General features: G+C 49.5%; 1 protein-coding gene and 1 pseudogene across 1 annotated transcript; both read left to right on the plus strand.

Annotated features, from left to right (window-relative positions):
* Positions 1-9,974: 9,974 nt before the first annotated feature.
* LOC125535087 (threonine-tRNA ligase 2) lies at positions 9,975-12,172 on the plus strand. The gene is made up of 4 exons (XM_048698145.2): positions 9,975-10,124; positions 11,519-11,558; positions 11,637-11,728; positions 11,823-12,172. The coding sequence occupies exons 1-4, from the start codon at positions 10,065-10,067 to the stop codon at positions 11,907-11,909; spliced, it is 279 nt and encodes a 92-aa protein (XP_048554102.2). The 5' UTR covers positions 9,975-10,064; the 3' UTR covers positions 11,910-12,172.
* Positions 12,173-12,815: 643 nt separating this feature from the next.
* LOC147983955 (uncharacterized) lies at positions 12,816-14,577 on the plus strand (annotated as a pseudogene).
* Positions 14,578-15,399: the final 822 nt, after the last annotated feature.

Here is a 15,399-nt window from a genome sequence, read left to right on the forward strand (position 1 = left end):
GATTAGGATTTGTCACTCCGATTGTCGGAGAGGTATCTCTGGGCCCTCTCGGTAATGCACATCACATAAGCCTTGCAAGCATTGCAACTAATGAGTTAGTTGCGAGATGATGTATTACGGAACGAGTAAAGAGACTTGTCGGTAACGAGATTGAACTAGGTATTGAGATATCAACGATCGAATCTCGGGCAAGTAACATACCGATGACAAAGGGAACAACGTATGTTGTTATGCGATCTGACCGATAAAGATCTTCGTAGAATATGTAGGAGCCAATATGGGCATCCAGGTCCCGCTATTGGTTATTGACCAGAGAGGTGTCTCGGTCATGTCTACATAGTTCTCGAACCCGTAGGGTCCGCACGCTTAACGTTCGTTGACGATATAGTACTATGTGAGTTATGTATGTTGGTAACCGAATGTTGTTCGGAGTCCGGGATGAGATCACGGACATGACGAGGAACTCCGGAATGGTCCAGAGACAAAGTTTGATATATGGGATAATAGTGTTTGGTCACCGGAAGGGTTCTGGAAATCACCGTAAGGGGTTCCGGATGTTTCCCGAAATGTTTGGGTACGAGAACACTTTATTTGGGCCAAATGGGAAAGCCCACAAGGTTTTTGGAAAGCGAAAAAGGAAGTTTTGCGGAGTCCAGGGGCCAGACGCCAGGGTCCCTGGCGTCTGGGTCCAGACGCCGGGAACCCTGGCGTCTGGCCCTGGAGTCCAAGAAGGACTCTTGCCTTTCGGGTGAAACCGACTTTGTGGAGGCTTTTACTCCAAGTTTCGACCCCAGGGCTCAACATATAAATAGAGGGGCAGGGCTAGCACCAAAGACACATCAAGAAACACCAAGCCGTGTGCCAGCAACCCCGTCCCCTCTAGTTTATCCTCCGTCATAGTTTTCGTAGTGCTTAGGCGAAGCCCTGCGGAGATTGTTCTTCACCAACACCGTCACCACGCCGTCGTGCTGCCGGAACTCATCTACTACTTCACCCCTCTTGCTGGATCGAGAAGGCGAGGACGTCACCGAGCCGAACGTGTGCAGAACTCGGAGGTGCCGTGCTTTCGGTACTTGGATCAGTCGGACGTGAAGACGTACAACTACATCAACCGCGTTGATATAACGCTTCCGCGAACGGTCTACGAGGGTACGTAGACAACACTCTCCCCTCTCGTTGCTATGCATCATCATGATCTTGCATGTGCATAGGAAAATTTTGAAATTACTAAATTCCCCAACAATACGCAACCCACATCCCCAAGAGGGAGCGGAAGCGCGCGTTAAGGGACGTATATGCGATAGGGCCAGTCGCCCCAAAGTTCAACCCATGGCCATCCTGCCCGATCACCTTTGATCGAAGGTACCACCCCACTAGCACTCGTCACGGCAGATTCGCCGCATTGGTTCTAGACCCATATTGACGGATTTCATCTCACTAGAGTCCTTATGGACGGCGGCAGCAGCCTGAACCTGCTTTACCAGGATACAATGCGGAAAATGGGCATAGATCCCTCGAGGATTAAGCCCACCAAAACGACCTTTAAAGGCACAATACCAGGTGTAGAGGCCAACTGTACAGGCTCAGTCACACTTGAAGTGGTCTTCGGATCTCTGGATAATTTCCGAAGCGAAGAGTTAATCTTCGACATAGTCCCGTTTCGCAGTGGCTATCACGCACTGCTCGGGCGAACCGCATTCTCCAAGTTCAACGCGGTACCGCATTAGGCATACCTTAAGCTCAAGATGCCAGGCCCTTGAGGAGTAATTACGGTCAATGGAAACACCGAACGCTCCCTACGAACGGAGGAGCACACGGTGGCCCTTGCAGCGGAAGTACAAAGCAGCCTCTCCAGGCATTTCTCCAGTCCGGCCACTAAACGACCGGACACCGTCAAGCGCGCCTGGAGTAACCTACAACAAGACCGCCTGGCACGATCCGAGCAGGCGTAGCAATGCGGCCCCAACCCCAACCCTCGCAAAAAGGCGACGTCAGTTCTTCGCGTACATAACCACGCTCTAGAGATACCATGGGCACAGGGGGAGGGGCACCATCACGGCACGCCCAAAACACGGCTTAAACCGTACCAGGGGCTGCCGATTTTTAAAAAAAAATTCTTTTACTTTCAGGACTCCATTCTTCGGACGGCCTGTTCGGCAGTTCAATTGCCGCACAAACGATGCAAGAACCAGGGAAGCAGACAAGCCACGCTGCATTATGGAACTCCCAGGTGGTCTCTTATCACGAGCAGTACACCTGTTTCGCATATTATTCCGCAGCTTGCCCCTGGAGCGGACATGTTACATAGTCCAACCTTTTGCTTATCGCATTATTTGTATCGTTCTGCTTTGATCGCAGCTCTTTTTAATAAACAATGCATAGCTTTTGTCTATTTTTGCATTACTCTTTTTTTATATTTATATATGTTCCTTAACGACATGTTGCACCCGTACACTTTGGTACGGCCAAAATACGCCAGGGGCTTCAGTACCTCTCAACATTGTGTGAGAAGTCCAGACACTTTAACAAGTGCGGCACCCCGAACTTATAGCATTATATGCATCGGCTCCGAATCATGTCTTGGGTCAATAGTTGGGTTTGCCCGGCTCCTATGTTTTGGTGCCTTACGTTCCGCTATATCGGCTAAGGTATCACTAGGAGAACCACTGCGATTGTGCCCCCGTTGAGCTGGGTCGAGCACCTCAGTGGAGAAAGCTAAAACTGACCATCATGATGAGGCGAGAGCTGGTCGCTGTTCGAGAGGTCTTTTCGAGTCCTTAAAGACTTATGCCGCTTAGGGCGAGGAGCCGGCTCTGTCCGGCCAAGGCGTGGATAGCACCCCGAACTCGGTCTTCCAAATACCAGGGGCTTCGCCGAAATTTAAAATTATAGAATTCTATGGCTAAGTGAGAGTGTTCACGCATTATAGTCTGATTGCCTTGTTCGTTGGGCTGAGCGCCTCCCTCGAAGGACCCAAACATGGGGAAAAGAGCCCTCAGGTTTATCCCCGAACACCCCAGCACTACCGGCACGGGGGCAGAAGCCGACGACTCGCCATCTCTCAGAATTGATAAACAGCCGCACAGAAGGTAATATTTTAAATTCAAACAGCATTGCTTAGCGCATATGAACAAGTTTTCAGCGCACAGGACAAAACGAGCGAGTTTTACTCAAAAATTACATCCATAGAACATTCATCCGCCACAAGGCGGGCACCCTTCAGAACATCCTTATAATAATTTTTGGGCTTGCGATGCTCTTTCCCCGGCGGTGGCCCGTCCTTCACAAGCTTCTCAGCATCCAGCTTGCCCCAGTGCACTTTCGCACGGGCAAGGGCCCTACGGGCACCTTCAATGCAGACGGAGCGCTTGATGACTTCGAGCCTTGGACAGGCCTCCACCAGCCGCCGCACCAGCCCGAAATAGCTCCCAGGCTGAGCCTCTCCAGGCCACAGCCGAACTATGAGGCCCTTCATGGCCTGTTCGGCCGCCTTGTGGAGCTCGACCAGTTGCTTCAACTGGTCGCTCAGGGGCACGGGGTGTCCGGCCTCAGCGTATTGAGACCAGAACACCTTCTCCGTCGAGCTGCCCTCCTCGGCTCGATAGAATGCGGCGGCATCAGATATACTCCGGGGAAGATCTGCGAACGCGCCTGGAGAACTCCGGATTCGGGTAAGTAACAAGTAACTCACGCTTATGTGTTTACTTTGCATAAAGAATGCCTTACCTGCCGCTATCTTCTTCACCTCATCCAACTCCTGGAGGGTCTTCTGGGATTCGGCCTTGGCAGACTTGGCACTTTCAATAGCCGCCGCGAGCTCGGACGCTCGCGTCCTTGAGTCACGCTCCAAACTCTCATGTTTTCCATGAGAGCCTGGAGCTCTTGCCGCACCTTGCCAACCTCGGCCTCATACTTTTCTCGCTCAGTGCGCTCCGCGGCCGACCTCTTCTCGGCCTCGAGCAGCGCTTGCTTCAGGGTCGCCACCTCAGACGTGGCCCCTACAATAGCCACGATACTCCTGTCATTTTTCGCAATTGCACCTTTTTATACACATTTATACAAGGTATTTCTTACCTTCACTGTCCTTGAGCTGCTTCTTGGCACGTTCGAGCTCTTGTTCGGACTGCTCGAGGTCCTGCTTTAGCACGTCCACTTCCGCAGTCAGTGCGGCGGACGCCAGCAGGGAAGCCTGCACACGCATATTGACTTCTTTTTGTTAGTCTCCTGCGAATTTTATTTGATCCTCTATTCGGCTTTTCTTCCCGAACGCCAAACAGAGCATCAGGGGCTACTGTCTATGCGGTAATGTTATTTACACATTCTTTACTTACCTCAAAGCCTGTTAAAAGGCTTGTACAAGTCAGTCTGCTCTTGGCGGACTGAACCTTCTGGACCACCGCAATCATAATGGTGCGGTGCCCCTCGTCGATGGAGGCGCCTTGGAGCGCCTCCAACAGATTGTCCGGCGCCTCCGGTTGGACGGAGGTCGCCGGCGCGGTGGGCTTGCTCCTCTTGGAAGGAGGTCCCCTGCCGGACTATGGAACCTTTGAAGGTTCCGGAGCGGTGTCCGGCCTAGGGCCGGACTTGGAGCCCTGGGGGGTTTCGTCCCCTTTACTCCTGGAGTCCGGGAGGTCGCCTTGCGGCGCCTCCAGGACCACCTCCTCCCGGATTGGAACCTGTTGGGACAACACTTCGGTGTCGTCCGTAGGGCGGGGGGAGGAAGCCGTCGGCAGCGAGTTCACGTCCGACGAGTCCAGTGAGCCGCTCGACGACGCGTCGAGCCGGTCTTTGGGTGGGCTGCATAAACATATTCGACATAAGGGAAAGTTGTGCAATAAACGAATACTATGAAATCACTCTGGTATCCGGATACTTACGATTTCGCCAGGGGCTTGGCCCTAGGCGGCCACTCCTCTTCACCGTCGTCGGCGTTGGTGGAGTAGTCCGGAGGAGGGGTTCTCCCCTTCTTGGACCCTTCGGCCTCCCCAGTTGGGGCGGCCTTCCTTTTCTTCCCTTCCCCCGCTGGAGGGGGAGGGGTCTCTTCTTCCTCCTCCTCATCTTCGTGGGAGGAGTGCGTCTTGGATTCGTCGGATGATGAATCCGACACCTCCGGGCGTCGGGCACTCTTTCGAGTCCTCGTGGCCTTCTTCTCCGGCACCACATAGGGTGCCGGAACCAGCAGCTTCGCCAATTGAGCGTCCGCTGGGCCTTCGGGCAAAGGAGCCGGACAGTTGATCTGTCCGGACGTCACCAGCCAATCCTGCCAAAGGAAAGGGAGCTTAGATCCCGCATGGAGTCAAACTATGAAACATTGATACCCTGTAAAAGGAAAAAAAACAGCTTACCGCAAGAGCGTGACGCTGTGCACTGAATCCGCGATCCTCAGTAGCGGATGCGGGAGCCATGGCGCCCTTGAAAAGCACCTTCCAGGCATCTTTGTACGTCATGTCGAAGAGCCTACTCAAAGTTTGGTGCCGCGCCGGGTCGAACTCCCACAGGTTGAAAGCCCGTTGTTGGCACGGGAGGATCAAGCGGATGAGCATAACCTGGACTACGTTGACAAGTTTGAGCTTCTTGTCCACCAGGGTTTTGATGCATGTTTGGAGTCCGGTCAGCTCTCCTTTTTTACCCCACGACAGGCCCGTCTCTTTCCAGGACGTGAGCCGCGTTGGGGGTCCGGACCGGAACTCAGGGGGTGCGACCCATTCGGCGTCGCGCGGCTCGGTGATGTAAAACCACCCCGATTGCCACCCCTTCAGGGTCTCCACAAAGGAGCCCTCGAGCCATAGGACGTTGGCCATCTTGCCCACCATGGCGCCTCCGCACTTCGCCTGGTTGCCGCGCACCACCTTCGGCTTGACGTTGAAGGTCTTGAGCCATAGGCCGAAATGGGGGCGGATGCGGAAGAAAGCCTCGCACACGACGATAAACGCCGAGATGTTGAGGACAAAATTCGGGGCCAGATCATGGAAATCCAGACCATAGTAGAACATGAGCCCCCGGACAAATGGATGGAGAGGAAAACCCAGTATGCGGAGGAAATGGGGGAGGAACACCACCCTCTCATGGGGCCTTGGGGTGGGGATGAGCTGCCCCTTTTCGGGAAGCCGGTGTGCAATGTCGTTAGACAAGTATCCGGCCTTCCTTAGTCTTTTGATGTGTCCCTCCATGACGGAGGAGACCATCCACTTGCCTCCCGCTCCGGACATGGCTGGAGAAGGTTGAGGTGAGGAGTGCGGACTTGGGCGCTGGAGCTCGAGTGCGCAAGAATGGATAGGCGAAGGAGGAAGAAGGCGTAGGTGAAAAGGTGGATCTTTATCCCCTTATATGGGTGGACGCAACTACATGTCCCCACCAGCCTGGTAAAACTCGCTTATCTCCCAAGCGCCGTAATCAAAGGCGCGGTTGGGTTACCCACGCCCGTATTGATGAGAATCCCGGAATAAGGGGACACGATCTCTGCTTTAACAAGACATGCCAAGGAAACCGCCTCGCATAACGCGCTGAGATGGGACAGTAAAATGGTTCGAATAAAAGCTTGGCCGTGGTGTGATGTCACACTACAGAGTGCGTCAGCAGATTAGATTTGTGTAAATATTATTCTCTCTATGGCAATATGTGGAAACTTTTTTTGCAGAGCCGGACACTACCTTTGTGTTCAAAATCTTCTATGAAGTACTTGGAGGAGGAACCCGCCTTGCAATGCCGAAGAAAATTTGCGCGACGGACTCGTCATCATTGAAGCCTGGTTCAGGGGCTACTGAGGGAGTCCTGGATTAGGGGGTGTTCGGATAGCCGGACTATACCTTCGGCCGGACTCCTGGACTATGAAGATACAAGATTGAAGACTTCGTCCCGTGTCCGGAAGGGACTTTCCTTGGCGTGGAAGGCAAGCTTGGCGATACGGATATTTAGATCTCCTACCATTGTAACCGACTCTATGTAACCCTAACTCTATCCGGTGTCTATATAAACCGGAGGGTTTTAGTCCGTAGGACAACATACACATCAACAATCATACCATAGGCTAGCTTCTAGGGTTTAGCCTCTCTGATCTCGTGGTAGATCTACTCTTGTACTACCCATATCATCAATATTAGTCAAGCAGGACGTAGGGTTTTACCTCCATCGAGAGGGCCCGAACCTGGGTAAAACTTCGTGTCCCTTGCCTCATGTTACCATCCAGCCTAGACGCACAGTTCGGGACCCCCTACCCGAGATCCGCCGGTTTTGACACCGACAGGAACAAACATCCAGCTCGTCGGCTAACTCAAATGATAGGAGCTCATGGGACCTCATTTGGAAAGCGAAAATTCCGGGGAAAGTTAAAATTTTCGCTTGGAGAGTTGCGACTAACACCTTGGCCACGAAGGTGAACAAATGCAAACGTACACTTGTACATGACAAGAGGTGTGCCATATGTGGCAATGCTGACGAAGATGAGTTTCATGCAGTGGTGCAATGCACTAAAAGCAAAGCATTGAGGTATATGATGAGAGACCACTGGAACCTTCCGAAAGAACAAGCTTTCAGATATACAGGTGAAGACTGGCTGCAGGTATTACTTAATACGTGCGACGCGGAAACGCGTAGCAAAATTCTGCTCCTGCTCTGGCGTGCGTGGTTCCTGCATGATAACATAGTACACGGAAACGGCAAAGAACCGGTCTCGGCATCAGTGGGATTCCTAGTCAGATATGAACAAGAAATCAAGGAGGCCCACATTCGGTCGGAATGTGTGAAAGGAACCTGTGTCATAAATCAGTTTGGGGATCAAAACCTACCTCCTCTGGAGCAAGAGCCTGCGCGCTGGTTATGCCCACCTGAGGGGACGATCAAATTAAACACTGATGCTGGTTTCGATGCAGCCTCGGGGCGCAGCACATGTGGCGCGGTTGCGAGAGACCACCCGGGATTGCCTATCCTATCGAGGCAAATTTGACAAATTTGACCTGTGAATGAAATCAAATCACAGAATGAACTGCTCGTGAAACTATTTCACGCGGCTAACCTTTTTGTGTGTCGCCCGACACGAAGGCGTCACACTACATTGTGCAACGCCTTCCAGATAGGCGCTACACGTCTGGCCAACATTGCACCCAAAACTATCTAAAAATTGCTAAGTCATTGTGCAGAGCCTACGAGCTAGGCGCTGCACTGTATAGTGTGGCGCCTAGCTCTCAGGCGCTGCACACTGACTTACTAATTTTCGGATCACATGGATGCGACGCTGGCCAGGCGTATAGCGCCTATCTACGAGGCGTTGCACAGTGTAGTGTGACGCCTTCGTGTCGGGCGTCACACAAAAAGGTCAGCCGCGTGAAATAGTTTCACGGGCAGTTCATTCTGTGATTTGATTTCGTTCATAGGTCAAATTTGTTAATTTTGCCTCCTATCGATGGGCTGCATGCTGGATCATTGCCAATCGGCCGAGGAGGCAGAAGGATTGGCAGCTCTGGCGGGTCTCAGGGAGCTGTCGAAACATCATGATGGCTCACTGGAGTTGGAGATGGATTGCCTGGCACTGGCCGAGGCACTAGCACCAGGAAAGTCAAATCAGTCTGCCTTGTTCTCAATAGTTGAAGATATCAAGATGGCGTTATCTAGCTTCTCCTCCTACAAGGTTGGGTGGACGAGAAGGGCGCAAAACAAGCTAGCACACTGCCTAGCAAAGCGAGCAAAAGAGCTCGGGGACTTTCTCTTATTGGGTTCAGTACCCGACGATCAAACTGTAATCTGGTTGGATGATTGTAAGACTGTTTGAATAGTATGGGGCAGTGTTTCTAAAAAAAAAGGTTGGAGACCATGACACCAGAGTGCATGGGAGCGCCTATGTCTTGCTTGATGCGAGACGTAGGATAGCCTCGCCTCAGGGAGCGCGAGGCTGGGCGGGCCCAGCTTGCGGGAGGCCACAACCTCCTTTTATTCCTTTTTCCTCTGTTTTTTGCTTTTGTTTATACTTCCAAATATTCTAAATATACATATTACAAAAAAACTCTACATAAAACATTTCAAAATGTCAATCTAGTATTTGTAAAATGTTAAATGTGTATGAATTTTTTTCATGTATACAAAAAATGTATAAAAAACAATGTGTATGAAAAAACAAGTTGATAATGTATTTAAAAAATGTTAACCAAGATTTGAAAAAAAATTAATCATCTTTAGAAAAATGTTAAACATGTATAATTTTTTTGATGCATACCAAAAATGTAGAACATGTATTAAAAAGCTGAACATAAGCACATACATTTTAAATAGTGATGCTTACTATTTGACACTATTCAATGCTGGATGTTATTTTTTTCATACGTCATAAATTTAGCAAGGCTGGAAAAATGCAACAAAAGAAACACTTTGCTAGTTCCATCTAGAAGTTTGCCTGCACTCGTAAAAAAAGTTTAGGATTCCTCTGCCTCCTGCCGTCGTCGCCGATCCGCCTCGTCTCTGATGGCTTTAGGGCCAGGGGCACAATGGATCACGGCCCATACCAACAGAGGGCTCCGCTTTCAGCTGTTTCTTTGGGTTTTGTTAGGTTTTCTGTCCTGCTAAGTAAGGCGTGACGACGATGGCCCTCTGAAGATGAAATAAGATTCTTCCCACCTAGCCTCGTTCCGGTGATGGGTTTAGAATCATCGATGGACGTGTGGTGGTGTGTCTCCGGTGGATCCGTCTGTGGTGGATCTGTTCAGATTTAATCGTCTATGTTCATGTGTCTTCGGGTTGGATCATTCCCATGTATGCTATGCTTCATTGACGGCGGGTGTTGTTCTGGTTCACTGGTTCTGGGCCTTATCACTATGACTTCCCGACTTTCTACTACAACAAATTTTCCCGACTCCGGCAAGGAAGGAGCGATGACGTCGGTGCGCCTTTAGCTCACTTCAGTACTTGTAGTCGTCGCTAGGTTATCTAAGCTTGTCTAAGCTTGCAACCTTGATGTCCTTGCTTAATAATAACGGGCCTTTGTTCTATCCTGGGCCACAAACCTGAAGCCTCTTCCCATCCAGCTCATCCCACTTGTCAACTCCTCCTCTCCGACTCCGAGGGCACGGGCGGCGAGCATGGCGGCGGGGCCGGCGGAAGCCCTGAAATCCTTCGAGGAGAGAGCTTCCGATGCCGAGGTTCGCTCCGTCTGTCTCCTCCCCTGCCCCCCTGACCATCTCTGCTCCGTTCGAGAACTGTAGCCCTAGTTTAGAAGTCCGGTGCGCTAAGGCTATCGATTTGTTCATGGATTATCGAATTAGGACATAGCGGTGTAGGTTTGTGCGTGCGTGGTAGGCTTGATTTCGTGCAGATCCAACTCAGTACGACCTCAGCAGCTTCTAGACGACTACCTTTGTTACTTGCCTGCAAGAATTGTATGTAGTCTGCGAGACCACCGGCTGCTGGAACATAACTTCAGTTATGCAATTTCCAAACAGATGGTCCAGAATCCAGACCTTGTCACTTTTGCTTCTCTGTAGCCAAGGCGCCGGCTCATCAACACATTTGTCGTATTGATTATTAGGGAAGGGATGGTATAATTTTTGCCACATTTGAAGCTCTGAATTTTAGTTTGTTATTACAGGACAGGGCAGATAATCTAATTCCACAAATTCACAGATGGAGGTTCATTGCTTTGTGCTTTCCACCGACACCGTATTTCCAAATGACTAATCCAAGTAACTTGTCATGCTGCTCTATTGTCTGGTTATGATGCATGTATAACTGTTTTTAGCTGTTCTTTGAGCAATGAGGCCTGTTATGTTTGTTTTGTTGACACTTGACGTTCAAAATGATCTGCCACATGGAAGCAATGGAAAATGACGTTCAAACTGTTTGTGTGTGTGTGTTATGTTGTGCTTGATTTGGAGTAAATTGAAATCGTTGTCGGTCAGCGAGCAACCAACTGCCGCAACAGATTTTAGATGCATATTATTTGTTGCCTGTCTAGCTGCCTTCAGAAATACGATCCATCAAACCACTGGTGTCCTAACATATTGATTTGACAGGGTGGGTATAGACACAATTTTTTTTAAACGGGCTGCTACAACATTTTTAACATACAAGTTTCAATCTCTTTTAGGAGACACGGTCTTATTTGGCAGTTCCACACATTTAAAAGCTGGCCTTGCCTAATTGAACTAATCTTGGGGTATTGCTCTACTACCTATACCAACGGCTATGCTCATGCTGTATGAATAAGTAGTACTCCCTCCGTCCCATAATATGAGAACGTTTTTCAAACTGTTTTAGCTTCAAACACGTATTTATATTATGGGACGGAGTAGTACTATTTTTAGCAATCCTGCAGCAATGCTGCCCGTTTTGTTTCTTTATTGATGGTGAACAACTCAAAGTGTGTTGATGTATTTGACCATCCACATGGAATGCGAAGACACACTTATCATGCTTAGTTAAGATCTATTGCACGGATGTCTTAATAGATAGTACATGAGTACTCATACTACACCCAGACATGTGTCCCCTAAATGTTTTCTGTCTATTTTATGGTGGAATCCTTCATATTTTGCAGGCACGGTTGGCAAAGCTGGAAGCCCTGCTGCTGAACAAAGGTAATCTTAAATATGGTTTGGGTATTTAGGAGGAGCATGTTTGTGAAAGAGACGCCTCGTTCCCTCCTTGTTCACTAGATGGCGCATCCGAGGCAAGTTCATCTGCCATGAGAGATCTTGAGTCAAAGCTTGACGCAGCAACCAAAGAATGTCTTGCTGAGAAGGAACAGGTATCTGATTTATTACCTGAAACTAACCGTCACCACCATAGCACTGTCTGATCCTAGCGTAACCACATCTCCTCTTAATTGTTGAACCTTGCAGAACCGGAGGCTGACCGTGGAGAACGAGAAGCTCCAGTATCGTGTCTCCCATCTCATCCAAACAATCAAAGAGGCGGAGTCAAGATAGAGAAGCCTCTGATAAGCTGGAGCTCGTAAACCTAGTCCTATTTTGGCTTCGAGAGAGACGTTCATCTCGCAAACCTGTCTATGTGCTCGTCCTGATGTCTGTTGGAGTTTGCTTAAACTGTCATTCCGAGGTTGATGAAATGTGTCTGGTACATGTAAGCTTAGCAGTAATGTATTGATCAGGTCGATTATTTGTGTCGGCGAACATTGAACAGTGTGTCGCTATCGCAACAAAAGTTGAAGATGAAAGATATTCTGGCCTCATTTGGTTTGGAGGATTTTCATAGGAAAAACATAGGAACAAGAATTTCAGAGGAAAATTTTCTATAGATTCACTCGGTTTGTAGGAAATGCGTACAAGAATTTCGTAGGAATACTACTCATTTCTTGTGCTTTTGGAGGAAACTACACATTCACTCAAAAATCATTTTACATGTAGAAACGAGGCAAGTCAATTCCTTAGGATGGCAAGTGCCATCCTATCAAATTCCTATACTAATCCTAATTCCTACGTTTTAGTTTCCTCCAAACTGAATGAGCCCTCTACGTGTGCAACCTTGTTCACGGGTAGAGTGGTGTTATTTGCTGGGTGCTAGGGTGGAATTCTAGTTGGGTATATTGATTTGAATTCAGGAGTTGTGATTCGGCAAAGACAGAGAGATAGGGGTGTTCTCCGGTTGGTTAGCGTAGGGCAGGGGTACCCTCTCGTCCCTTCCGAGTCCCTCTCAAAATCGGAACCAGCGTGCAAGCCTGTGGTATATATGTAGGACGCGCCCTGGCCATCGAGTCGAGTCAGTCCCTCTCAAAATCCACGATCGCTAGCTCGGAGTTCTCTTCTCAGGTGGGAGCTGAGCGAGACGGCAACGCGCTAGTCGAAACACGGTACGCTCCTCGGTTGGAAAGCGAGATGGCTGAGCCAGAGAAGTACACGACGGAGACAGAGACGGAGGCGACGGACATTGACACGACGGAGGCGGAGACGGAGACGGAGACGGAGTCTCACGCGACGGCGACGGACACGGACACATCGGAGGCAGGGACGGCGTCAGACACGACGGATACGGACAGCAGCGTGCCGGAGCTGACACGGGAGGAGATGCTGCGGCTGCTGGAGCCGGACCCGGAGCTGACGGACGAGGAGAAGGCGCTGCGGGCGCTCCACCTCGTCTGCTGCTGAGAGCTCACCGAGCACGACCCCAAGTCCAACGCCGATGTCTGCACCCGCTTCTCCAGCTTCAACATAGCCCTCTTCGACCTCGACCAAGAGTGTCAGTATTATTCCACTATCCACAACCATCTCGTACTAACTAACTAACAATCTCGTTTACTAGCTGATTTGCTGACATGAATGAATTCTTTTACAGCCGAGGCTATCCATGGGCCACGGCTTCAGGAGCTCACCTCTTCTCAGCAGAGCTCAGCCGTGCAATCATCGGTCAATGTCATTTCCCTCAAGGTGGTCGACTCCGACGTGGGCTACCCGATCAGTGTCTTTGGCACCGTGCTCGCGAGGGACGATGCGGACTACAGATGTGTCTACTTGTTCCGCCGCGATAGGGATGATCCCCAGTTCATCGAGTCGCCGGTATGTATCTGTTCCTCCATAAACCCTACAAAAGATATCCACGTTAACCTCGTGTATTCGAAATTTTCAGACCAGTTATGCTTGGTTACAACCGCAATTAGTTGGATATATATATACTAGCTTAGCTAACTATCCGAAGACATTTTGACGTTGATCATCTTTTCCTAAACCCCTGTGCAGGAGGACATGCTAACTTTGACAGGCCCAAACCGAGGGCTCGTTGTGCCAGACACCATCTTCTTCGAGTTCAATCTGAAGATCAAGGGTGACGGAACCACCGGCGACAGAGATTTCAGCAAAGGTGTCATAGAACACTACCCCGTACCATTGGAGAAGGGACCCAAGGCTGAGCTGCTATCTAGCTGGCTGAGCACGGTAGAACTGGTACTAGCGCCCGTTCCGTTTGCCGTGGCAGCTACCGTCAAAATCAGTATTCTGAATGGACCCTGCGACGCCCCTTTCAGTGACAAGATAACCGCTTGGACCGCCGGAGACACTGAGAGCCATATCATTCTATATGATGAACACGAAAACAGAGCGAGATTGATCGGAGATGGCGGTTCGATCGCGTTAAGCCGTGATTTGGTGGCCGTCCACGTCCCTAATTCCTTGTATGATGAGTATGAAGAAGTCGCGCTCAGTGTCTGTTTTGCTCCCAGTGATGGTGAGGGTGAGTGCACCTGTGTCACTCTGCAGTATCCTCAGGAGGAGAAGGTTTGCAATCATGGTGCCTATGAGCTTCAGGTGGAGGTTACCTGGACAGCCATTATGGAAGGGCCGTTTGGCACAGATGTTGACAAAAGATGGAGCTCTGTTCCTCTGAGACCATTGATTTTCTGATGATCTGTGCCTCGACAGGTGAAGGATGATGGGTTGGATACTGACAATGAGCGGCAGCTGTAGATTATGGATGCAGAAATGATGTTTGGTTTCAGCTATGTTGCTCTGTTTTCCCCTTGGGATATAATGAAGACATGGCAGCCTCTCCCCGACTACATGCTTGACGTTATGTGTTGAAATAATTAATTCAATTTTATTTTAATGTTTTTTTTTTACTTTTGTCGCACCGGAGCATCGAACGTATATGCCGCTGGTTCATTCATGTCTAATACAATGTATAAGTTATTTGTGTGGAGAGTTCTATATGCAGTAAATTTGAGTCCAAATATGAATCATTGGTATCGGTTAGGGATTTTTATTCATATATGATAATGTACTATGTTCGCATGGAAATTATATATATGCACTATATTTTTGTGTAATCATATCTGATTAGTAGGAATTTTCGTGATGGTATGATTAGTTGGGCTCTAGCCCTTAGGGCATCACCAAAGGCGACCCGCAAATTTTCTCCTGCATCCGTCCGCGGATGTGGATGCGGGAGGCCGCCATCCAACGCTGATCGCATACATTTCAAACTTTTTTTTAATAAATCGGATGAAATTCATGCAAACACGGCCAAGTTTCATACAAACCGAATGACATTCATGCAAACACGAAGGATTTTCATTATAGATTTCAAACATTTAGAAAAAAAACCCGACCCCCTAAATCCATCCTACGGTGGCGGCGCCTGGCTTCCAAGCCCTTGTCGTCCTCGATCCACGGGTAATAAGACCGATGAAGTGAAGCTGCGGTCTCCGAAGAGGAAGAGCATAACACGGGAGACAGACTGTCCCACATGGGACACAAGGCCCTGCCGTCTCTCGTGCCCCTCGGAGGAGTCCGCGCCTTGTCTGTCGCCGGCGGACGTGAGGTCTGATACGTCTCCAACGTATCTACAATTTATGAAGTATTCATGCTAATATATTATGATTCTTGAATATTTTACAATTATTTTATAGCAATTTTATATCATTTTTTAGGACTAACCTATTGACCCAGTGCCCAGTGACAGTTGCTGTTT

Source organism: Triticum urartu, chromosome 2A (genome assembly GCF_056163025.1).
Source record: "Triticum urartu cultivar PI428250 chromosome 2A, HENAU_Tu73, whole genome shotgun sequence".
Taxonomy (NCBI): Eukaryota; Viridiplantae; Streptophyta; class Magnoliopsida; order Poales; family Poaceae; genus Triticum; species Triticum urartu.

Coding starts and splice junctions, on each gene's coding strand:
- LOC125535087 (XM_048698145.2), top strand. CDS start 10,065: ATGGCGGCGGGGCCGGCGGAAGCCCTGAAATCCTTCGAGGAGAGAGCT. Junction 11,559..11,636: donor AGCCCTGCTGCTGAACAAAG/GTAATCTTAAAT, acceptor CTTGTTCACTAG/ATGGCGCATCCGAGGCAAGT. Junction 11,729..11,822: donor GTCTTGCTGAGAAGGAACAG/GTATCTGATTTA, acceptor TGAACCTTGCAG/AACCGGAGGCTGACCGTGGA.